Below are 25849 nucleotides of genomic sequence, written 5' to 3' on the forward strand. Positions count from 1 at the left end.
TTGAAATTTTTTTTATATTTACTTGACCCGTAATGTCATGTACACACAAGTTACAAGTCATATTTAGCGCATGCACCATTGTCCTTGAAGGTGGATACTGCACCACCTACAAAGTTTTTCAAACCTGAGGAACATGGTTCTATGGTCGCCTTTGAGCACTCCAGATACGATATGACGCCCCTGTAATGAGAAATAAACGCAAATTATTGTACAGACCAATGAGTTGACTCAAAGGAATAGTTTGACGGTAAAAACCGGGCATAAATTACTAGTACTATTGTCGTGTATGTAATTTATTATCTTAGTCATAGAATATCAAGAACAGAAAGCAAAAATTGACTCACAATATTTACATGTATTTTTTATAAATACTGTCAATAGTATCTTTGTTTTATTCTTCGGAATTTAAATTTTTTACCACAGCTTCATGCATATTTTTTGGTTTGACCATTTTCAAATACTGATAAAAAATTTCCTTATTATTTAAAATTTTCTCAATGCACATCATTTTGCAGTCTCCTAAATTATCGTTTCCATGGAGAATGGCTTCCAGAAGTTTTCTCCACTAATTTGAATTTGACTCCTACTCCTGACGGCCATGTCACCACTAACTTTTTTCGTATGTTCAACTGTGAGCAGAAATATCAGATATCGGCGAATTCAGGAGTCTGAAAATGCTGCAAATTGTCGAAACCTAAAGCTGCCGAGGGTGCCAAACGCTTTTGGGCTGGCATATCAACTTTTAGATAAAGGGGTTTGGGAAAAAAATAAGCGAGTTTGGACGTCAACCATGCTTTCGTGGCTGAAGACGATGGCATTCCGAAGTTACATTAGTGTCTCCCTCGGTAAGATGTGCCTCGTGAAAATTCTTTAGTCGGAGGCCACTTACAATATTATCCGCTTCACATCACCTGGGGGAGGGGGCAGTAGTTCTTGTTATTACCAGTCAAGATGAAGACCACGGTAGTTTGCAGGGCGACCCGCATTTCAGTGCAGTCGTCCTCACCTCACCTTTTTATCTTATTTTTTTTATTTTTTGGCATGTTGTAATTCTCACGAGTATGAGAAAAATAGACATGCGTGGTTGTGAGGAGATTACTTGATTGAGTGGATAGCAGCGTATTATCAATATTACGATTCTTGACTAGTTATTGACCAGACTTTGTGTAGAGCTTGTGAGGTTCATTTGATTTAAGGAATAAGCATTAAGTTATCGGTTTTCATAACACGATGTACATTCATTAAATAATTGTACTCACTGGCAAGTTTGTTTTCCAAAGGAGAGGTCATTTGCTTGATCCTGATTTTCACAGAAACTCAGGTAGCTCGGCATACGAACCATTGACATATATTTTTTGCATTCTCCGGCGTTCTCGCGGATGCACCGGTCATTTTCTTCATTTATCAACTCTGAAAAAGTATCATAGGTTACACAAGATTAATATTATTATATAATGATTTTTCCTTTAAAATTTACGAGGGCGGATTTAATTTCACTCTCCGATTGCTCAAAAAAAAACACCATACAAGCAACAAGCAGTTACTGATCGGATAGGGCAACTGTGCGTCCTCCCCACCATGCGCTAAAGCCAATTTGTTAGTTTAAAGTTTGTAATCTAATTATCTACTCTGCCACAAATGATTCTTTCGCCAAAGGTGCCCTGCGGGGAGACAGCCAGAATGACTCGCCGAATGGCTTCAACATTCACACGCTTTGAGATTTATTTATTTTTTATTTTTATTTTATTTTATTCTCAATCCACCGGATAGAGCTCTTATTGGCCATTTTACACCGGGGTGTTCAACAAATGTAACAAGTAAACGTACACATACGACCATGCCCTGGATCGGGGAAACCTACCCAGGCGGGACTCGAACCCGCGACCTCTTGTTTGGCAGGCGAGAACGTTACCCCGCCGCCACCGAGGCCGGCGATATGTCCAATACAAATTATGCCGATAAAGGCGATTTTTTTTTAAATTTTCAGCGGCGAGAAAGTGAAAAGAGTGTTATTTAGAAAACTGTGTTAAGAAAAATTTTAGACATAGGCGAGAAAGCTGTTCAAGGAATGAAGTTTTACCACACAATTTAGTATGAATAATCAAGTCGGATTAATCTTTGAAAACAATAATTACCGTAGAACTCAGAGACCATTACTATTATATTATCCATATTATTTTTAGTCAATATTGACTTAATCAGGATTGACGACTATATTTTGTGTTTCTCATTTCCATCATGACGTGATTGTATTGGGAAATAATAATTGGCTTCCATAGTGAGGATGATCCTTGTAATATATATTTATACATAATTTTTATTAAAATGAGCTCATGAGATGTGGAAATAAAGTATTCCAAAAAAATCTACGCAGCGTAGAAGTTATATTGAAGCAAATTATCTGGAAGAAATGGGAAAGCTCTGTATCTCCGAATAAAAATTACTGCATTCAGAGAGCTGCTAGGAAGTGAAATGAATTGTTCAATGAGTCATTCATGCCTCAGGAATTTATGCAGAGGCAACGGTAATGAACTGTTTCCGTGGAAGTGAGCACAATTTAAGAGCTGGCATCCCAGCGCCGTAAACGGTGACTGATAAAAATTATGCACATGGCTAAGCGTAACCTAATCCAAATAACTAGTCCTCATTCGGACATACAGAGTATCTCCCACCAAACTAGAAATGAAATCAATTTTACCGGCTAACATCGTTGCATTATTATCGCAAACGAATGGAATCCCACTCTCGAAGAAATCCACCATGAATTCTGTCATTTCCTTTGCCCTTGGCAAGATTCGAGACAGAGTGGTCGCTCGCTCATGAATGCATTCCAGCACAGATTGCCTGCGGCTGATGGGAGACCGAAAAAAGAAAACAAAAATCATTTTAAAAATAAGTTACAGTGAACATTTTTGATTTTTGGCAGTGAATGTTATTTCTGTTAACTACTCCCCTCTTTTAACTTCACAAATAATGACAATTGGTATCACTGGTTGATGATTAACTAGAATTTGAAACAATTGTGTCATTTAGTAAATAATTTCATTGATATAATAGGAAATGGGGGTCCATGTTGGTGTTGTTGCTATCAAGTTGGCTTCCTAGCCAGTGGGTCCCGGTTCAAAGTTCGGAAGTGGCGAAACGTTTTTAGAGACAGCCCTATACCCCTGTATCGTCGCCTGCGTCGGGTGAAAGACTTATTGATGGAGGACTTAGTGGTGAGTTTAGGGGCCGTGCTGGCGTAAATAATCTAGGCGTGTAGTCGTTCTACAGGATATGAGCTGGCTTGAGTCGGTCGATGGACACAGTTCAAGGACTACCATAAATACTGAGTGTATAAGCCTTCTGTTCAGGGCTGAGTAAGGAATATTATCCCGTGTAATGCGGTTGCAGGGAAGATCGCACCGCGTCTTGGCGGGTAAAGTCGTGGGTAGACATTTCTAGATCTTTGTGAATAAAGACTTGTCGATGGGTGATGTGACGTGACACCGGGGTCGGACGTAGCTGGGCCATGTAATCACGCGGATGAGGTACGAGGTCCGTTGAGTACGGGTGTTCCACGGAGTCGATGAAGAAGTCCCCAGGGAGATGCAGTTGCTCCCCGAAGAGGGTTTCCTCGGGCGCCGTCTTCACGTCGCCTCTTCAGGTAGCGCGGAGGCACAGAACAGTGGTAGGTGGGGCATCTATCCAAGAGTTAAGTATAAAGACGCATAAAAGCCGCTTTGAGGACGCGGTACAGCTTTAAAGGAGTCCTTTGGCCAGGGGATAACTCGTGGTGCGTTGCCAATTTGTTTCCAGGTTTGCAAACGGAGGTTAAAAAAGAGAAGGGCGAAACGGACAGTCACGGTCACACTTGATGTACTTTGTGCAGCCGTTGTGAGCGACCGTTCCCAGAAGAAAGGCGCGGAAGACGCTGTATTCGGTGATATGTACGAGGGGTTCTACCGCTGGCCAGTGAGATAACCGGTCGACCATGGTAAGGAGATAGAGGTAGGCGCCGCATGGTGGTATTGGTCCAACGATGTCAGCATTTGAGCGGAAGAATCGCATAGTTGAATCCCCCTTATCATTTTCCCGTGCAGTTCATCTGAGAATGACCAGGGTCACAAGCTCGTTCAAGATTTAATTCGACATGATATTCGAAAGAATCATTATAACTTGTTTTTATAATATTCTTCCTATTATGGTAGGTTTCCATGGAGCATTTATGAAGAAAAATTCACTGACTGACGATTAATTTTGTGGTATTCCATTGTAAGTTTTCTTGGATATTACAGGCGCAGCGCCTGACGATGATGATAATTCATTGAAGCACGGTTCGCGCCCTGTAAAAAATGAATGCTATAATAAATTGTGTATTATCCAAGAAAACTCACTTAAGAATCATTCTGGTAGCCTCCCTTGTCTCAAGCACTTTACCATTAGGCTTACTCCCTTTCGTCCTTTTAGCTATAAATCTTATTCTATTCCATTCTCTGCGTTGCTTACTTATCATATAACATTACTACCTTAAATTATTATTAAAGTATCCAAAAAATTGGGGCAGATTTCCTTGAAGTACTCAATCATTCAGGTAGCCTCTCCTTCCTTCATTAAATTTCCTCTTTGATTCACAGTAAGGCCTGCTACTTTTCATTCCATCTTAAAATCTTATTTCCCTCCTTTCTCTTCCTCGCTCACCTAGCATTCTTCCCTCCAACATCGTTCTCAACATCTCCTCCCCGCTATGTACTCGCTAGATTCATTCCTTCTGTCTTCTCCGTAACTCAAAAACAAAGTTGCTACTCCTCTCCTACTATGTCCAACAGCGGATACGAGACCCTAGGGCGGGCTCACTAGGATACACTCCCGAGGGCAGGGTTTGGAAGCGTTAGCTTATCACCTCTGCACCTCAGAAGGATGTGGACTGGAGGGAAAAAAGGAAGGAAGAGCCGCCGCGGTAGGAGCCCAACGACACCTCCTGGGAGTGGATAGGGAAGTGGGGATGGGACGAGGAATCCCGCACCGTCACAAAGGTAGGCGGGTCCTGCCATCAGCGAAACCAGGCAACAGCCATTGCTATTCTCACAATTTTGGAGGATTATCCGATGAGGAAAAATAATCCAACGATCAAATCGTTAGGTACTATGTCCAGCACTTCGTCATTCCTCCTTGTCTCATTCCACTTCACCTTCTTCATTCTTGGCAACACCCACATCTCAAACGCCTCCAGTCGTCTGTCGCCCTCCTTCCTAAGTGTCCACGTTTCCGCGCCATGATTATGAAATGTTATCAACCCCGATGTAAAGGCCGAACAGTGCTGTTTTCGGTGGTGTGTGAAATAAATAAACAAATAAAGAGCTGCACTTCAAAGCAGACTCTTCACCAACCGTTTCTCTCAACTCTTGCACAACGATCCTCACAGGAGTTCCTACCTGTTCATTAACGCCTCCTATGCTAATTATATTCTCTTCCTTTTTTTACGATATTTTATTAAAATAATGTATTAAGACTCAAAAGGATAGCGGTGGGAACCGGGTAAATCCCCCTAGAAGCTTTGCCACTGCTTTGAGTTGTCCATTAAATTGCTGGCAGTGGGTGGGTTAAGGGGTTGCTTACGTCATATTTTTGGTGACAACTGAAGCGACAGCGGAAAGATGTTTTCACTGGTACCATAGAGAACCACTAGCAATCCCTAAATATTCTCATCGTTGTTGATAAATTATTTTTAACTCAGAGCTAATGAATTTTTTAAACATTCTAATTAAAACTTAAAAATTAAAGTGAAAATATTATAAAATAATAAAAGAAAGTGATAAAAACAAAAATTGTAATTTACACACTATTTAATACATTACTAAACGACTGAACATGGTTTCAACACATCGTGTAATTTTCAAGGTAATGGCAAAGCAACACAATGTGCTGAAACAATAGTGGGTCGTCGAGTGTTGTATTAAATAGTGCGAAAAATTTCGATTAGTGTTTTAACATGGATATACCAAACTTCAACAGAATCAAACCTGAAATGATTTCATATAAAAAAATGAAATTAAGCATTAAAACTTAAAACCCCAATCCAATTATTTATGTCTAATATAACTTTAAATACTAAATTACATTTTGATGGATGCTTATTTAAAGAAAACTTTTGATGAAAATACTACCTGCAAAATTGCTGACATCGAGGGCATTCACTATTGTTGAAGTGCTTAGCTGCTTCTTCTATTTTCTCCGTAGTAAACTCCATTTGCATACAGACAAATACATCTATTTTGGGATCCTAAAGAAATATTGGCCCAAAATTAGCTCCTAGCTTACAAAATCTACTGTATATGCTAGGGAAAAATTACCAATTTTTTTTAGCAAAAAAATTCAAGGTTAACATCGCAAATAATGATAATTGACGTTGAACCTTCAAGCATTTTATCATTTCCAGGCATTACCATTGACAGTAGTGCCATTTCTTATGCATAAAATCTTGCAACTAAGAATCATTAAATGAAACTTATAAAACTTATATAATGAATTATAAGAATACTTGTGAAAAATTAAACGCCAATTCTTTCCGATGAATTTGAAATTCTCCTCATATTCTTGTCCTCATAGAAAATTGTGGCTATTTTAGACTATTAAGTCGCAGTTACTGCGTAATCCAGGCCATGAATAATAGCGTGCTGATGTATACTGATTTATGACCTCTTGCATATAAAACCTTTTTAATTTACGTCAGTTATAAATTTTACATTTAAAAATTTTTAATTTTATGAGTACAAATCCATCCTATTTTTTATATTTGTGTTTCTAAGCATATTGATTCTGTTCATTCGAAAGAGATGTTGATGATATTTAATATTTTAAATTTTCATCATCTGGGTATTTGAAAATTCGTATAGTAAGTATATTGATTTTTTTCATTTTAATATCATTATGCTTGCCTTCATTAATTCTATGAATGGTATGTAAATATACCTAAAAGTTAGATGTTCTCATAGGAGTAATTTCAACCATTTACCATGTGTCTGTGAAAGTATATAGTTTACATGTATTGGGATACTGGCGTTTGAGAAGAAAATAATAAAATCATGCTTCTATAATTCTTACCAAGACAAATCTCTCACATTCTGTCAAATTCCTTTCGGGCGTGGTCGTTGCCGAGCACGGATCAAATGCTATAAGAATGGCGAAAAACCCTGTAAAAGAACGAGTTTTTCGGAGTACATCATAACAGCCTTCATTTCAATAAAACAAACTCCAATTGACAAAATTATTTCTGGAGATGAAAATTAGAAAATGCAGATCAAAATGGTCGAAAGCACAATTGTCTTTTGTTAATGATGAGTGGTTTTCAAAAGAGCCTTGCGAAAGACTACAGCGCCTAGTGGCCCAAAATGCTAATATTTATTAAATTGAAACCCAAATTAAAGCAAAATACGTGAGCATATGTTTGCTGGTCGCTGTTGAAATTTGATCTCCATTAAATACTAAATGGCGAAACCGCGGTCGATTAAAGAAATTGTGTAAAATCACGAAGTCAAAACCTACCATTCACAATAGTATAAATTAACCAATAGGTACGTAAAAAAGACTTACCGATTGTGAAAATTTGCTTTAATGAATCCATGCCGAGGGTTGGTTGAATAATTCCTAGGAGATTTTGCTCGCCTTAAATGCTATGATGTTTGTGGATCGCACTCTTGTGAATGCTGGAGAGTCAGCTTACTCTTCCCTGAGCAAAGGTTCAAATCCGCCAAGTGGCGGATATTTTTCACTGAACGACCGATCCCTCGTTGTGCTATTTATGGAGGGCACTTGAAGTACAGCAGTCCCTCCGTCGCGTCGAGCGGGACACTAAGCGGTTGTCACCTCAGCGTCTTTCTTCAAGAGCAGGCTAGCGTTTTGTATGTTCCAGCCTATTTGCTTTTCAGTCCTTCCTTATGGATCAAATTAATAAGATCTCGGTTACCTCCTCCAAAGACCTTGCTTGCACCTAAGCTTGCTTCTTCTCTATTACTTTGAGCTGAAAATTTTCCTGGTTTAAGGAACAGCAAAATTTGCGCTTGTACTCTTTGAAGTATTGGGCAATCGAGTGATCAGAGAAAGAAATGCACGCCTATCGTCACGGACTAATTCAGTCCACGATCTTTGGCCTTACTGATTAGCTCTTGGAGTGATTGGGCCTTTATCCCTCTAACAAAAATACAGAGAAACTTTTAGATAACGGGTAAGAGCACCGTAGTCTAATCAATGGAATGATCCCAATCCCGAGACATGCTAAGGAATTGCGCACTTAAAGAAAGTGCCGAGATAAATGACCCTCACTCACATGTGTGAATGAAGAACTAATGCAACTTAAAGTTTTTCTCTGTGCATATTATTGGAAAAAGGAACGCGACTTGGAGGATAGATTACTTGGATTCTATGCGCCTGCATCTACGCGGTGCCGTAGAAGCCAACACAAGAGTGTGAGGCAGATGGTGAGAAATTACGTTGTCAAAATAAATTTATTTTTATTGCATCTGATTACATATTACTTGGGAAATGTTTTCTTAATATTCTCTCCCTTATTATTGTAATGAATTCTGTGATTTTGACTTGGCGTAATTTACTTTGGTGGAACATATTTGTTTCTTTATTGCCAAGCAAGTTGTGCCAGTACTTATTTATTTTTTCATTGGTTGAGCAGAAATTGTCATCTGTATTAGTAATTTTCGTAAGGAGAAACACCGAGCATAATACGTTTTACTGATTCATTTACTGATCATGGGTTTGGGGCTTGGCGGGTCAAACCTTGTAAATTGGTTATAGATGAAATTGGATGATCTTGGTGACTTATATATATGAAAATATTTATGCATGCCTTTTATGACTCTAAACAAGTAAAATTCTCACATTTTGGTCATACTTGACGTTAAGTGATCAAGCATTTGGAAAAGACAAGAAAAGTAATCAAGTCATTGAAATTCTTTTGATATTTACTTGACCCGTAATGTCATGTACACACAAGTTACAAGTCATATTTAGCGCATGATGCAATGCCCGTGAAGGCGGATATTGCACCCCCGACAAAGTCCTTCAATCCTGAGGAGCATGGTTCGATATTCTCCTTTGAGCACTCCAGATACGTTATGACGCCCCTGTTATGAGAAAAAATCACGAATAATTAAACTAACAAATTAGTTGTCGATGCTAATTAGTTTGACGTTAAAAGTATGACAAATTACCAGTAAGATAATCGTTTATGTAATTTGTAATATTAAACATAGAATGTCAATATCAGGAAACGTTAATTGAGCGACAATATTTAAATATATTTGTTGATAAATACTTTCACTACTATCTTTGCAATAATCATCGTATTAAATTCTTTTTTACCTCATCTTCATGTATTACTTTTGGGTTTGACGATTATTGAATTTTTTCATATGTTCAACAGTGAGCAGAAATATCAGATATCGGCGAATTCAGGACTCTGTAAATGCTGCATACTGTCGAAATCTAAATCCACCGAGTGTGTCCTACGTGTTGGGGACGGCAAATCCGTTTAGATGTAGAAGTTTGGCACAAAGTCAGTGAGTTTGCACGTCAACCATGCTTTAGTGGCTGAATGTGACGGCATTCTAAATTTAATTGAGTATATGCTTCAGTTAGAGATGTGACGCTTCTTGAGTTACAGACGGTAAGCCTCCCACAACATTATGTGCTTCACATCTCCTGGGGTTGAGGGCAACCGGTCTTAGCTCTTTTATTACCAGTCAAGGTGGAAACCATGGTAGTTTGGCAGATCGACACGCATTTCAGTGCAAGCGTAGTAACATTTTCTTAGCTATAACTAACGCTAGCTTACGTCAGGCTAACAGTTAACTTACGCTGGCTAACAGCTATGAAACTGCGATTTCAAAGGTAGGGAAAACCCCCACATAATTACCACGAGTTTTACCTCACCTGTTTTTTTATTTATTGGCATGTTGTAATTTTCACGAGTACGAGAAAAAATAGACATGCGTGGTTGTGAGGAGACTACTTGATAGGAGAATTCAGTGGAAAGCTGCGTAAAACCAAAATAACGATTCTTGACTAGTTATTGACTAGAACTTGTGTACAACTTGTCTAGTTCATTTTATTTTAGGAACAGGCAATAAGTTATAGATTCCATAACACGATGTATATTCATTAAATAATTGTACTTACTGGCAAGTTTGATTTCCAAAGAAGAGGTCATTTTCTGCATGCTGATTTTCACAGAAACTCAGGTAGCTCGGTAAGTGAATCATTGGCATATAATGTGTGCATACTTGGCCGTGCTCATGCAAACATCGCTCATTTTCTTCATTTGTCATCTCTGGAAGAATATCATAGGTTATACAGCATTATCTAAGATGAATATAAAAAAATATATCCTTTCAAATTTATGAGGGCGGATTTTTTTCATTTTCCGAACTCTTAAAAATTTAAAAACACTTTATAAGTGACAGGCGGGTATTGCTCAGATAGGGCAACTGCGCGTCCTCCCCACCATACGCTCAAGAAACTTCTCACCGTAAGTTGATAGTTTAAAGTTTGTAATCTCATTAGCTACTCTGCCCCATATGATGATTTCGCCAAAGACGCACTGCGGAGCGACAGACAGAAAACTCGCCGAAAGGTTTCAGCGTCGACATCATCTTGACCTTTACGCCGATAAAAGAGAATTAATTTGATGCACAGTGGCTGGAGTGTTAAACTTTGTGGAATACTAGGTCCATTCCTATTCAAAAGAAAAGAATACACATGCTGACAAATGGAAGTGTCATCTCAGCGCTGAAGCAGACCAACTGCTCCTTGAGTAATTTCATTGGGGCATTTTCGATCACCCGCCGCACAGTGGGTGGAAATCGGAAAAAGCCGGACAAAACTACAAAATGGCTTTTTTTGAGTTATAAACTTGAAACTTCGCAGGTATACTAAAAAACGATTGAAATTTATTGATATGTACTTCATTTGACATAGATCCTACCCGTTACTGAGATACAGAGGCTCAAACGTGACGAAATTTCCATAAAAACTTCGCCGTGCAATGCCAACCTAGTGCCGCGTGGCTTCGGACATTACGCTGAAATAAAGATGTGGCTAGGAGGAAAGCTATTGCAAATAAGCGATGAGCTTCACGACAAGGCAAATTTCATTGAAAGTTAATTGCGTCACCTTCTATGGTAGGCATCTTAAAGCATTTCCAAAGGCGTGACCAATAGGGTAGTTTCCTTCATCAAATAAAACGAAAGGCATTGATTGCGATTCGTTACCCACCGTTAGTGTATTCATAATATACAAATCATTTGGTTTTAGAAATACCGGTTTAGACGAATGGCAGAGGGTCAATTTTTATCCTCATTTGAAAAAGGCCAGATTGGCGCCCATACGATGCCACGCCACGTGACGTCACAGGGGCCTAGTTTCTATACGAGTAGATAGGAGTTTTACATCTTCTGATGTTACCAATACATGCATGAGGCACAGAGCTCAGGGAAACATGTCTTCATAATCACCTTTTAAAACTGGCTAAGGTCGGATAGTTTTCCTCGTTTGATAACGGCATAAATAATCCTTATTTAAGCCAAGCGCTACCATCTAGCAGGGTACTCCGCTATCTGATAGCAGCCTGCGTCGTATCGACGCTCAAGCCTCGCCCAAAGATCACCTCATAAGGATGGAGGTGGAACCAGAAATCCATCAACCGGACTTTTTCCCATCATTCCTACTTAGCCATCGCGTTTTCGCGCGCTTGAAATTTTTCACTTTTCATTTAATCGCGAAAAATAGATATCGTCATTTAAAAATCTAAAAGCGTGAAATACGTACTCCAGGAGTAATAGATTGGATTTTTCGATTTAGGCAATAAAAAAATAATCAAAAACCACCCTATTATTACATGATAGAGGCGATTATGGTGAAAAGACACCACGACTGTGCTCAATATTTAGCTATGAAACAATTTTTCATCAATCACTTCGTCTTCTGTTTATGATCCATCGTAAGCTGAAAGAAACTGCCCTCAATATCAATAATTGACTTAATACATTTTTCACTATGCTGAACATTTTTCACCGCTCTGAAATAAAACATGAGGCCCAATTCCACGTATCATCAACCTTAATTATCGTACACCGGAAATCAGATTTTTGTAAACTGATGGATAAAAATAAGTTTCCGGACAGATCATATTGCACTGCTTGGTACAGATAGCTAATTAAAGGCGATATAAATTTTTCTTATCTTTACAATGTCAATTAATACAAAAATTACTGTCCATCGCTTGATCACGCCAAAAAGTTTTCCTTTTTTATTAAAAATAGGACTGGTTAAACCATTTATTAAAGTGGGTAAACTTTTCTCGGGATTCCCACCGGGTTAATGTTTTAATATCGGCCAACGTTTCAAGTACCGTCTCGGCACTCATCTTCAGGGCTGAATCTTGAGGGCATTCAGCCCTGAAGATGAGTGCCGAGACGGTACTTGAAACGTTGGCCGATATTAAAACACTAACCCGGTGGAAATCCCGAGAAAATTTTACCCACATTATTCGCCGGGAAAGCATTAAATCATATTTCATTTATTAAAGTGTCTATGTTATGTAAGAGCTTAAAGAAAAGGTTAATGAAGAGTTTGATCTGGAGTGTAACTCTCTACGGTGCGGAAACGTGGACACTGAGGAAAGAAGACGGGAGAAGATTGGAGGCATTCGAGATGTGGATATGGAGAAGAATGGAGAGGAAATGGAACGACGAAGTGCTGGACATGGTGGGTGAGGAGAGGCAGCATTTAGATGAGATACGGAGGAGACAGAAGGTATGGATGGAGGGAATACTTAGCGGGGAGGGGATGTTGAAAAAGGTGTTAGAGGGTAGAATGTTAGGGAAACGAGGGAGGGGAAGGAAAAGAATAGGATTTTTAGATAGATTGAAAGGGAGTAGGCCTTACAGTGAATTGAAGAGGGCAGTGTTGGAAGAAAAGGGAGGTTCCCAGAGAACATCTTTATTACTCCATGGAAACCTACCTTAATCGGTAGAATACTCAAATTCAATTCATTCAGCGATATACATGTATATCGGTGTATACACAGGTATAAAGTGCTCGGGGGTAACTGGGCTCTTAAGTTAACTGGACCTCATTCGGTCCCATGTTGTGAGTGTGGGCTGCTGTAGAATTTAACTGTGGATATTTTTCAAAGGAGTGAACTGTCTCGGAAGCACCTGATATAGCATCGTTATTTAGAAAACTATGTTATGAAAAAATTGTAATCACTAGCAAGCTAACTGTTCATGGCAAGTTTTACCACAAAATATAGTAAGAATAAGCATGATGGATTAATCTTGGAAAACATTAATTATTGTAGGACTCAAAAATCATCATTATTATTTTATTATTATTATTACTATTATTATTATTATTATTATATTACCCATATTATCCTGATTATTTTTTAAATTAATCTAGCCTTAATCATGATTGGTGACTATATTTTGTATTTCTAATTTCCATTATGCTATTGTATTGGCCAATAACAATTGGATGCCACAAAGAGGATGTTTCTTGTAATAGATTTTTATACATAATTTTTATAAAAATGAGCATATGAGTTATTAAAATGAATTCTTCAAAAAAATGGAGCATAGGAGTTTTATTAAAACAAATTATCTGGAAGAATTTACTGCATTCAAAGAGCAACTTAGTGTTGAAATGAATTGTTCAATGAGTCTTTCATGCCTCAGGAATTTATGCAGAGACAACGGTAATGATTCGTTTCCGTGGAAGTGAGCCAAATTAGTGATCTGGCACTCCAGCGTCGTAGATGGTCATTGATAGAACTTCGAAAATTGCCCGCATATGGCTAAGTGTAACGTAATTCGAATAACAACTCCTAATTCAGAAATACAAAGTATCTCCCACTAAACTTAAAATGAAATCAATTTACCGGCTAACATCGTTCCATTATTGTCGCAAACGAATGGAATCCCAATCTTGAAGAAATCCACTAAAAATTCTGTCATTTCCTTTGTCCTTGGCAAGATTCGAGACAGATTGGTCGCTCGCTCTTGAATGCATTCCATCACATATTGCCTGCGGCTGGTGGGAGACCGAAAAAATAAAAATATCATTTTAAAAATAAGTTATAGTGAACATTTATGATTTTTGGTGGTGAATATTACGCCTGTTGACTACTTCTTAAGTGTAAATTAACAAATAATGAGAATGGGTGTCATTGGTTAGTGATTAACTAGAATTTGAAACAAATGAACAATTAAGTTAATACTTTCACTGGTAAAATAGGGATAGGGGTTCGTGTTGTTGACGTAGCTATCAAGTTGACTTCCTAGCCGGTGGGTGCCGGTTCAAAGGTCGAAAGTGGCAACGAGTTTATAAGGACTGCCTGATACTCTTGCATTGTCGCCAGCATCGGATGAAAGACTAATTGATGGAGGAGCTAGTGGTAAATTTTTGATGTTGAGCTTAGCGGCGGTGCTAGAAATGAAGGAATTCTACTGGCGTAAAGAATTTAGACGTGTAGTCCTCCTGTAGGATATGAGCTGGCTTGAGTCAGTCGATGGACCCAGTTGAAAGTCTACCATAAATATTGAGTGTCTAGTCACGGCTGAGGATGGAATATTATCCCGTTTAAGATTGTTGCAGGGAATTTTGTACGGTGTATTGGGGAATAAAGGCGTAGGTAGACATTGCTAGATCTTTGTGAATAATGACTTGCCGATGGGTGATGTGACGTGACGCTGGGGTCGGACGTAACTGGGCCAAGTAATCACGCGGATGTGGCAAGAGGGCGGTTGAGTGATGGCGTTTCACGTAGTCCGATGAAGAAGTCCCCAGGGAGACGCTGTTTCTCCCCGAAGAGGAGTTCCTGGCGCGCTGTGTGCACGTCGCATCATCAGGTAGTGCGGACGCAAAGAATAACTGTAGGTGAGGCATCTATCAAAGAGTTAAGTATAATGACACATAAAAGCCGCTTTGAGGATGCGGTACAGCTTTAAAGGAATCCTTTGGCCAGGAAATAACTCTTGGTGCGTTGTAAATTTGTTCCCAGATTGGCAAACGGAGGTTAAAAAAGATAAGAGACGAACTGACAGTCGCGGTCATCAGTGATGTGCTTAGAGCAGCCGTAGTGAGCGACGCATCCCAAAAGAAAGGCGCGGAATACCCTGTCTACGGTGATATGTTCTATGGGTTCCTCCACTGGCCAGTGAGATAAATTGTCGACAATTGTAAGGATGTAGCGGTAGCCGCCGCATAGTGGTAGAGGTCCAACGATGTCAATATATAAGCGGAAGGATCACTTAGTTGGCAGGAGAAAGTCTCTCAGCGGCGATGTTTTATGGTGGAGCACCTTGCAATGCTGACAGGCAAGACAGCTGCGAGCCGATGGAGAACAGTCTGCACGCATGGAAGGTCAGTTGTATGGACGGGAGATGAGTTTGATTGCGGTGTTGTCATGAGAATGATTAAATGAGGAGATATCTTTGGAGCTGAACCGACAGTGTGGACGGATAAAATGGTGGTTTGGCGAAGGCATCCCCAGTGAGATGTCTGTCTACTTTAAAGGCACCTGGAGATGCTGAAGAGCATCGCTGTCTTGCAGGAGCTTACAGAGTTCCTAGTCATCATCTTGGGACCGACACATAACGGTGAGGTCGGGCGGGGTAGGAGTGGACAGATTCTATCTGAAGGGTGATAATAGATTCTCTCATGAAGAAGCAGTCCACGACGATGTTTTCGAGTCCAGAGATTTGTATTACACCCGTGATGACCTGCGACATGAACACAAGATGATGAAATTGCCAAGGTGAACAAGTGTGGGTTTTCTGGTTCGTGGTACTAAGGCGTATTATAGGGGCTGTGGCCTGTGAATATAGCGAACTCGCGGGCTTCTACCGTCAGCATAGTTGTTAAACTGCTTGGTAGGCGGCGAAGTGTGCACGGTCGTTGGCACTCCTCTTCTATTAGAAAGGCGTCAGCTTCTCTGAGAATAACTGATGTGGTCTCCAAGATCACCGGTCGAGTTACTGCAGGAAAGTACAGATTGCAGTTAGCCTGGCACCTACGACGAGATCCAGAAGTGCAGAGGTTGTGAGTATGGGAGAGGGTTGCGGCCCTAGAGACACCAGTTTTCCTCGAAAGTTTGTGGGATCTCTGGTGTCCAGGAAATTAAAGTGAAGCTTTTGAGCGTCTTGAGGTATTGAGTTGAGTGGAGCTTGGACATATGCGGCATGTGGAAAGTGAACAGTTCAGCATTCCTATTAATCATCGCATACAGCGAATGGTCTTGGGTGGAGCGATGTTGTTGATTTTGGTAACTTTATCAGACAAGGGTAAAAAGTCGTCAGCGCTGACATCGAAGTGGAGAAATGGGACCTTGCGAGATCCGAAGACGCACTTACCTCCGTTCATGACGGCTTCGTAGTCGGACTGGAAATGGAAAAGGATCCGGAGATTTGAAATATGTTCTACATTAGAGCTTGAAAACACCATAATATCATCCAAATACGGAAAGTAGAGCTCTAAAACACCATAATATCATCCAAATACGGAAAGCAGACAGCCAAGCCTTCGAGACCTTCGTTAGTGATACGCTTAGCAGCATTAGGAGCTCGAATGTGAAGATAGGTGTAATTACTAATGTCTTTTCGATGTCTTCGGGATCCATAGGAATTTGGGTGAAGACCTAGGTGAACTTGATAACGTAGAAGACGGTGCATCCTTGAAAAGCATTTGAGAAATCGAGAAGATGTCGGACGGAGTAGCGAACTGGAATGGTGCGTGTGTTGAGGTTCCTGTAGTCACCAACGGTATCTAGAAGTCATCGTTCTAGCGTATTCCGCACCGTAAAGAACCACATTCCAGATCAGACTCTTCGCTAATCTCTTCTTTCAGCTCTTGCGCAAAGATCTCCTTCGCAAGAAGCTCCCTTCTGTTCAGGAACGCCTCCTTTGCTTATGCAATTCTCTTCCTTTAATGAATCCTGATAGAGGTTATAAAATAAAAATTAATATCTCGAAGACTTGCCTTTCATTTGGCTACTCAGCCATCATCTGGCATGGGAATGTGTTTCAACCGTATTAAGATTGATTAGTCTTGAGTATTGTGCGGAGTCGATGTGACGACGTCACGGATGAGGGGGGCTCTTTCACGGCAGGGAAGAGGTGTTTCATGGCGTCACAGCTTCAGCGGGAAATCTCACCTTAAGGCAGTAGCGTAGTTAGGATTTTGAAATGGGGGGATTTGCTATAGATTTTGGGGCCCTTAACCTGGAGTGTATTGAAAATACCCCATGACAAAGTGGGGTTCGGAATATTTTCAGGAGCTTCGATGTTAAAAACGTGATTTTTCGGGCTTAAAAAAATTATTTTTGTACCAGTATTAATTGAAACCGTGTAATAAAAGGTTGAAAGGGGGGTTGGTATCCGGGAAATGCCCCTCGTAGCTATTCCACTGTCTTGTGGGGCCCATTAAGTTGCTGACAGAGAGGGGAGGATAAGGCGGTTGCTTACGTAATATTATTGGTGACAACTGAACTGACAATGGGTGGAAATTGTAACTGGTATAACAGATATAGCAATCTATAACTCTTCTTACTATTAACACTAGAAGGACGGCAGGGGTCATTTGACCCATTTTCAGAATTCAAATTTATTTTTCTCTTATTAAAATATTTTTTTAAGTTTTGAAACTTTTTGACTTTGTTCATTTTGGTCTATATTTTGATAAATTAGTGAAAATTCAACAATTGTGTTTTGTTTAAAATTTTTATGACGTGTTATACCTAGAAGGACGGCTAGGGGTCATTTGACCCACAACTGGTTTTCGCGCTATTTTCTTGCCCGTGGGCACTTTAGTGCCATGTATATCATAAAACCAGCAAGAGGCTAGTGTGGTAGATGATCTGCTTCATTTTGAATCTGGAAGTACCCGGTTCAATGCCAGTTTCGTCCCAAGGGCTCCTATCTGTTTTCGAGAACCTAGGCATAGCGACTTGTTGTGCACAATCTTTCGATATTTTTTGGACAGCAAAGGGAAATAAAACCTTTTCAATCCTTGATTTGCGTAAATTGATGTAATTATGATATTTTAATTTTGTTTTATTTATTGTTCAATGATTATTGTATTACCCACACCGGAAAATCGTCACGTATCCCAAGAATTGTTTTCCGTCGTCCAAGATTCAGAGCTCTTAGAGACATTATTTTCAATATCGACTCATCAGGTTTACGAATAACTTTCATTTTTCTGGCCTGACGGCACTGTCACTTGACCTAGCCCCTTTGCCGTGTGTTCAGGATTAGTGCCGCCTGACCCCGTCGGGGTTTGGGGCGAGTTGACTGCACGCTGCGTCCTCGGGAAAAATCCTGCCTCTTTTTGAGAGAGCGGAGGAATTGGGTGGACTGTAAAATTCTACTGTAAATCCTACCCTTGGAATCCGCACGTAGGTCGAAGAAGAAGCATTACTGCAAGATCCTGGAAGATACGAATTAGGATACGGTTGGCGGTTGAGTCCCTGCCTTTCGAACGGCAATTAGCGTTACTTCTGAAAATGTTGCCCTTTTCATGAATTTCTAATGCTCTCAAGCTCTCTATATCTCCAATGCAACTAGAGAAGATTCTACCATAATGTGCTTTCGTTTGTAGATATTTTCGCATGCATATCAGTAGCGAGTTGAGGAAGAAAGTAAGAAGTCGAGAAATATATCAAGAGAAGAGAATCGTCGCGATTCAAATAGCTGTAGGGAATATTGAAGATCAGTCTGGAAGTGAATCGTAAACATCAGTTCAAGGACATTCTGACCAATCCATCAACATCTGCGTGTGATGGATGCGACGAAGTCCAAGATAGTGAATCCGATGGCGACTTTGGCGTGATAGCAAATGCACAGCTCTATCCAACAAAATACAGCTGTCCTTTTATGAGGTAAATTCCAAATAAACCAGACAAATTTGGAATCGAGTACTGGGTTTTGACTGATGTGAAATGAAAATACAGCCTAAATGAATTGCCATATTGTGGCAAAGATGATGATTGGCCATCAAATCAAGCGTTGGGGAAATAAATAGTTACTAAAGTGACTAAAGAATTCAGGAATAAATGTAACTTGTAACAATTATTTTCCATCCATCCTGCTGGCAGGAAGTCATAAAAAAAATGGAAAACTTCTCTTGCATGGACGATCTGAAAAAAACTGGCGTGACGCACAAATATCCATGACCCCTAAAATACCCATGTAATTCATTCAGAGCGAATGTTCAAAAAATTCCTTAGGCCATACTCTTTCGTAGAATGAGGCAAGCTAGAACAATAATGTACTTTCACTCAGCAGCATGATCTCAGACGACACTATTTCCGAAACGAATAAAAGAATACCAGAGACCATCCTATTTCGTAATAAAAACAAAGTGGGAGTAGATATGATGGATAGCATGTATCAATTTATTTACACGTCTCCAAATCCAACAGCCATATCTCCCCGGGCACAAAAATGAAAAAGGTGCCAAATATGTACCATCAAATTGAATAATTGCACCAATTTCCTTCCCATTTTCCAAATTCCTTTTCATGTGCAAATGGCTGGTGTCCTATCACCCCCTGCCACACGCTGTTAGGCGGCTTGCGGGTTAGTGTGTAGATTTAGATGTAGATGAATAAATCGTCCAATGAACGCATTCAGCGCAAAAAATATTTTGTGGAAACAGCGCTGAAAAAATACTGTCTGTCTGAGATTTACAACAAAGTAATAAGTTTTAAAAATTTTAATGCAAATTTTGTAAACCCAGTACCCCTATTGTTTAAACATGTAACACAACTTTTGTATTCAGTGTATGTATTTTCATTATTTGATTTGCAATCGACTACTACACACGGTTTAATTCATGATTCTATAAAATAATTGTTATTAACTTTTGACGATGGAAATAATATTTAATAATGTTAAATAGTGTTTTTAATGAACTAATTCAACAATTAATACGATTAAACTGAATATTGGTTGAATATTAGGCGTTTTATTCCAAAATACATTTTAGGGGTCAAATGACCCCTAGCCGTCCTTCTAGGTAGCGCGAAACTCCCGTCCTCCTAGTGTTAAAGATAAATTTTGTTTTAATTTTGAAGTGATAAAATTTCGTAAATATTTTGCATTAAACGTAAAATTTAAAGTAAACATAAAATAAAGAAAATTATTAAATACTGTTTTCAAATTGAAAAGTCCAATTGAATAATTTCTTCCAAATATAACTATTAGTAAAAAATAACTTTTGATAGAAATCAATTTATAGTAAACTTAGAATGAAAATACCACCTGCAAAATTGTTGACATCGAGGACATTCGCTATTGTTGAAGTGCTTATCTGCTTCATCTACTTTCTCCATAGTAAACTCCATTTGGATACAGTTAAATATATTGGTTCTGGGATCCTAAAGAAATATTGGCCAAAAATTAGCTCCTAGTTTACATAATCTACAGTATGTGCAAAAGAAAAATTACCAATTTTTTGAGAAAAAAATGGCAAGATTAACAGCGCAAATAAAGATAATTGACGTAGAACTATCAAACATTTCATCATTTGCAGGCATTACCAATGACAATAGAACAATTTCTTATGCATAAAATCTTGCACTTAATGAAACAACTTATAAAATGAATTATGAGAATACTTGTGAAAACTTAAACGCCAATTCTTTCATAAATTTGAAATTCTCCACATATTCTTGTCCTCATAGATCATTATGGCTATTTTAGACTATTATGTCGCAGTTACTACGTAATCCAGGCCATGAATATTACACAAACGTTAATAGCTTCCGGATGTATACTGATTTATGTCCTCTTGAATATAAAACCTTTTTACTTTATGTCAGTTATAAATATTCAATTGTTGACTGAATTTTTCATTTAAAATTTTTTAATTTGATGAGTACAAATCCATCCTATTTTTAATATTTGTGTTTCTAAGCATTTTGATTCTGTTCATTCGAAAGAGATGTTGAATATATTCAATATTTTAAATTTTCATCGTCTGGGTATTTGAAAATTCATATAGTATATTGATTTTTTTCATTTTAATATCATTATGCTCGCCTTCCTTAATTCTGTGAATGGTATGTAAATATTCCTAAAAGTTATATATACTTGTAGGAGTAATTTAAACCATTTACCATGTCTCTGTGAAAGTATATAGTTTACGTGTATTGCGATACTGGCATTTGAGAAGAAAATAATAAAATCATGCTTCTATAATTCTTACCATCGCAAATCTCTCACATTCTGTCAAATTCCTTTCGGGCGCGTTCGTTGCCGAGCATGGATCAAATGTTAGAAGAATGACAATAAACCCTGTAAAAAAATGAATTTCTCGAATGAGTTCGATCATAACAGCCTCAATACAACAAAACAAACTCGAATCCACCTTATTATTTATTAAATAGATCAAAATGAACTCCAAAGTAAAATTGTCTTGAGTTCAGGATGAAAGGTTTTCAAACGTGTCTTGCGAAAGCTTACAGTTCACAGTTGCCGAGAATGCTAATATTTATGACACTGAAGCCTAAATACAAGAAACACATGAGCTTGTTTGCTGATTGCTGATTAAATTTGACCTCGGAAGAATAAAAAATCAGAAAATGAATGAATGAATTATATGAAAATGTGAGAATATATTCAGGTATTCTTGAAATATACACAACGAGAGTGATCTCAATTTGGAAGATTAGTTTTCTTTATGTTACTTTATTTGAATTCATAAGGTGCGACAGTGATAGGGTGTCTTCGACTTGGTCAATCGTTGCCGAAGTCTAAAATTCCAGTAAATTCTGAGGCTCTCCGAGGCCGCATTAACTCCAGGAACTCCAGGCTTAGTTTAATAGGTTGGCTTATGGCTACGAGTTCTTCTTTGTTCTTCAGGTGATTCCCCGAAAGCTCGCTATGGCTCAAAGGCTGCTCGTTCTCGCTCGATTTTAAAAATGATTGAAAACCTTCCTCTAGGTCCACTTCTAGATTATGTGGTCAACCCTTCCCGTAATTCTGAGCTTTGAGGGGTCGGCGGAAGAGTCACTCTTAGACGAGGTTGGGAGATTCTGGGGGAAATCCCATTTATGTCTGGGATTGATGCCTATTGCTAGAAGAGAATAAAATATCCTCTTTTATATCCCGCTCTCTGATGTGTGTATTTCTACCCCGAGATCAGCACCCAGAGAGACAGAAAACCATAGGGAAGTTACGGTGATAGTAGTAGTAGGCAGAGGTAGGGCACGCCGCGGCGTCCTGCTAGGCATGGTGGGCCATGAAAGATTGTTTCTATATTAGATACAGAGAACAGTAGTGGATCTATGGGGGCATCTAAGCCCCATTCATTTTCGCTGATATTCTCTTATTAACGCTTTGCTTTTTCGAAGTCGAAGTCACGGTAGACTTTACCTTAATTTAATCGCTGTAGCCTCCCCCCCCTCTTGGTTACCCAATTCACACTTCATAGAGTAGAAATTTTGTTTGGATCCCCACTACTGCTGGGAGATTGCCCCCACTTAGCTCCCTTGATCCTACCCTGGATCCACCACTGACTGAGGATACTTAGGTTCTGAGCTAAAAGAGTAGGTTAAAAATCGATTTAGAAGGAAGAATGGATGGTGGGCGGTGGAATAGAACATGATGTATGGATATAACGAAAGCGATTAAGCCTTATTGTGAACTAAAGAGAGAAGTACATGATGGGAAGGAAGATGGCCGGAATAGACCGGAAATGCTCTATGTTAACCTACCTTCACCTTCAGTAGTACATTTTAGTAGCAACGTTACACTTCTGGAGAAACCAAGTGATTAAGCTTTCTATGTTTAACTCATTTTTTTTTTCTTTAGTGGGCCGCGTAAAGAAACCATCGCCAGTAATGCCACCATCCGTGGATCTAAAATAAATTAGAATGTCTCGGGAATCTGAACGCCTTAGTGAATAGAGTGGGTGGGATCATGGGGGTCGGCATGAAGATTTCGTTATCTAGTCTAGTCCCACGGATTAATCGTGGACATTTCAATTGGAGCCGAGAGGAAGGAATAGATCAAATACTAAGTCACTTCCTCAAGGATGTTAGACCCTCCATCCTTGATCTGTGGCCGATTGTGACGGAACTGTTCGAGAATTGTAGTCCTTTTCTAGAATTCATAGTAGAGATGGTTTTATGGTAAAACCATGGGGTCACAGAATCCAGCCAAACAAGAATGTGTTAAACCACCGAAATAAAAAAAATAAAAAAATCCCTTTTTTGAAAGCCACCCAAAGAACCATTCCCCTGTTTGGTAAAAGTCACTATTTCAAAAGTCACATTCCTATTTCGCGATGCTTTACGCAACCGCATGACCTTATACTTTATACGATTAATGCTTATGCTATTCTCCTCGCAACATTTGTGTAACGCATTCGGAAGAGTCCGCAGACCTTTCGCTGACCGGTACCTCAAAGCCTGAACTTACGCGAACCTCGCTGATTTTAACGTCATTTCTCCAACTTTAACAGTAGCTTCCAACTCATTCCAAGCCTATCTTACCACCTTCTCAACATATACGTTTAAAACATCGGTGAAAGAGCAAAGCTTTACCTTTTCGGCAATGCTTTCCCACCCAGATTCTCTGGTTAACATCCCTCATATGCGCAGTCTGGGCGTACGAATACGGCGAACGAGTCGCCTATCCATCCAATATAAGCCTATTTTCTTCAGGAGATTCATTTGCTTCACCCAGTTCACTCTATCATATGCCTTTCCAAAATCAAGGAAGAAGGAGGATCGAGTTGCTGTGAGGGCTAAAATGTTGGCTTACCACCTTGTGGGCCCGGGTTTAAATCCTGGCGGTGGCAGAGATTTTTCAGAGATTCCTGCTTGAATGATGTGTGGAGGACTTTTAAAGCCCAACACTCCGTCCGTCGGATGCGATGTTAAGCCGTGGTTTCTTTGCTTTCGTTACGAGCAGGCTAATTCGGACGCCGGGTTTCTCTCCACCCTTCCTTACCTGCTCCTCCCTAATGGCGCAAATTACCTTAGCTGTCGCTCACCTCGTTCAAATGTCATACCGTGTGCCTCTACGAAGAAGGTAAACACGTCCTTGCCATTACGTAATTTCCTCTCAACCAAGAATCTCATTATACCTTCCATACTACATCACACAAACATTCACTCGTCATCTCACAGCAATTAATTAGAAATATTTTTTGTCTCTTCGAACAAAACTTTTTTTTCCACCAGGGATGACATGTGAAACGAAACAAAAATGTTTCGTTCATGGGCGTACCCAGCGAGGAGCAGGAGGGGGCAGCTGCCCCGCCCCCCTTAGAAGCAAAAATCGCTAATTTCTTTAGGGAAAATAATTTTTTAATAATATTATTATTCAAGCAAATATGTTTAAAAACTAATAAATTGCTGTTACAGTTTCCTTAAAATGTTAATTTCATTCATCTTTTCCATGCTTAAATCTTACCTACGACTTGAATTTCCATGGTTTGCTCCCACCCCGAAACGAAACGAAAATAAGAGGTCTAGGTTTAGTTTCTTTACCGCACGAAATAAAAATCACTAAGCAGTTTAGTTTCTACACAGGACAAAACTTTACTCCCAGGAACGAAATCAAATTAATATAAATACCGCTGCTCATAGTTAATTTTCGATCACAGAAGTTGAGTAGAGGGGGAAAAGAGGGAATAGTTTCGACCCATTTCATGACAGAATGTAGATAGGTTAAAGCAACTAGCTTCGTCATATTGCGATTGAGCACTGCGTAGCACATTATGAGTGGAAAAGTGCCCCATGCATCTGGAGTCTGTAGAGCGAACCTATACTCCATTCAACCGTACTTTGTATTCGGTGTGTGGGTCGAAACTAAACTGTTCGAAGGTAAAGCACGTAGTAGTCCCTCCGGTGCGAAACATGATTTGTTTCCTTTCGTCCCAGAGGTATAGTTTAGTTTCGATCCGAAGTAGTTTCGACACCGATTTCGTTTCGACACTGAATTTAGCTCACAGGGTTTAATTATTTTTCATTTTGTTCCTACATTTCGAAACTATTCGGAAACGAAACTATTGAAATTTTACATATTTTGACTTTCGCTTAGTTTTGATTACCATCCTCGGTTTCCACGTGCTGATGACGAACCCCGTTGAAACCAAGAAACTGCGGTTGATTAAAAACTTTTTGTAAAATCACCGAGTCAAAACTTTTCATTCACAATAGTATGAAATATACAATACGTAAAAATGACTTACCGATAATGAACAATTGCGTCAATGAAGCCATGCCGAGGGTTAGCTGAATAATTCCAGGAGATTTTTCCCGCCTCAGATATTATGATTTTTTTGTGGAACGGATTCTTGTGAATGCTGGAGAGTTAGCTTCTTCTTCCGTGGGCGCGGGATCAAATCCAGGTAGTGGCGGAGATTTTTCACTGAACGACTGATCTCTCGTTGTGCTATTTATGGAGGGCACTGGAAGTACAGCACTCCATATGTCGGTTGGAGCATTAAGTGGTAGTCAGCTAGGCGTCTTTCTTCAAGAGCAGGCCAGCGTTTTGATGGCCCCGCCTCCTTGCTTTCCTATCCTTCCTTATGGATCAAATGAATAAGGCCTCGGTTGCCTCCTCCAATCACCTACCTACACCCAAAGTTTAACTCTTTACTTTGAGCTGAAATTATGCCTAGTCCAATCTATAGCAAAATTTACGCGTGCACCCGTTAAAGTATTGGGAAGACGAGTGATGGGATAAAGAAGTGGACGGCTATCGTAGTGGAATAATTCAGTCCACGAGCTTTGACCTTACAGATAAGCTTTTGAATTGATTGGGCCACCCATTCCTCAAAACTA

General features: G+C 39.4%; 1 protein-coding gene across 2 annotated transcripts; it reads right to left on the reverse strand.

Annotated features, from left to right (window-relative positions):
* LOC124154380 lies at positions 1-25705 on the reverse strand. 2 transcript variants are annotated; one of them, XM_046528066.1, is made up of 6 exons: positions 25255-25705; positions 21259-21347; positions 6147-6262; positions 2699-2850; positions 1260-1410; positions 1-180 (listed from the first exon to the last, which is right to left on the reverse strand). In XM_046528066.1, the coding sequence occupies exons 1-6, from the start codon at positions 25283-25285 to the stop codon at positions 51-53; spliced, it is 669 nt and encodes a 222-aa protein (XP_046384022.1). In that variant the 5' UTR covers positions 25286-25705; the 3' UTR covers positions 1-50. The 2 variants fall into 2 exon arrangements, with proteins under 2 accessions (XP_046384022.1, XP_046384021.1); XM_046528065.1 differs by lacking the exons at positions 21259-21347; positions 25255-25705 and adding exons at positions 7084-7172; positions 7573-8147.
* Between the last annotated feature and the right edge of the window lie 144 nt (positions 25706-25849).

Source organism: Ischnura elegans, chromosome 2 (genome assembly GCF_921293095.1).
Source record: "Ischnura elegans chromosome 2, ioIscEleg1.1, whole genome shotgun sequence".
NCBI lineage: Eukaryota > Metazoa > Arthropoda > Insecta > Odonata > Coenagrionidae > Ischnura > Ischnura elegans.

Bases quoted from the DNA above. Each gene is read 5' to 3' on its own strand.
- LOC124154380 (XM_046528066.1), bottom strand. From the start codon at position 25,285: ATGGCTTCATTGACGCAATTGTTCATTATCG. The intron at 1,411-2,698 runs GTAAAATTGATT...ATACTTTTTCAG, and splicing joins TAATGCAACGATGTTAGCCG to AGTTGATAAATGAAGAAAAT. The intron at 181-1,259 runs GTGAGTACAATT...TTCTCATTACAG, and splicing joins TTTGGAAAACAAACTTGCCA to GGGCGTCATATCGTATCTGG.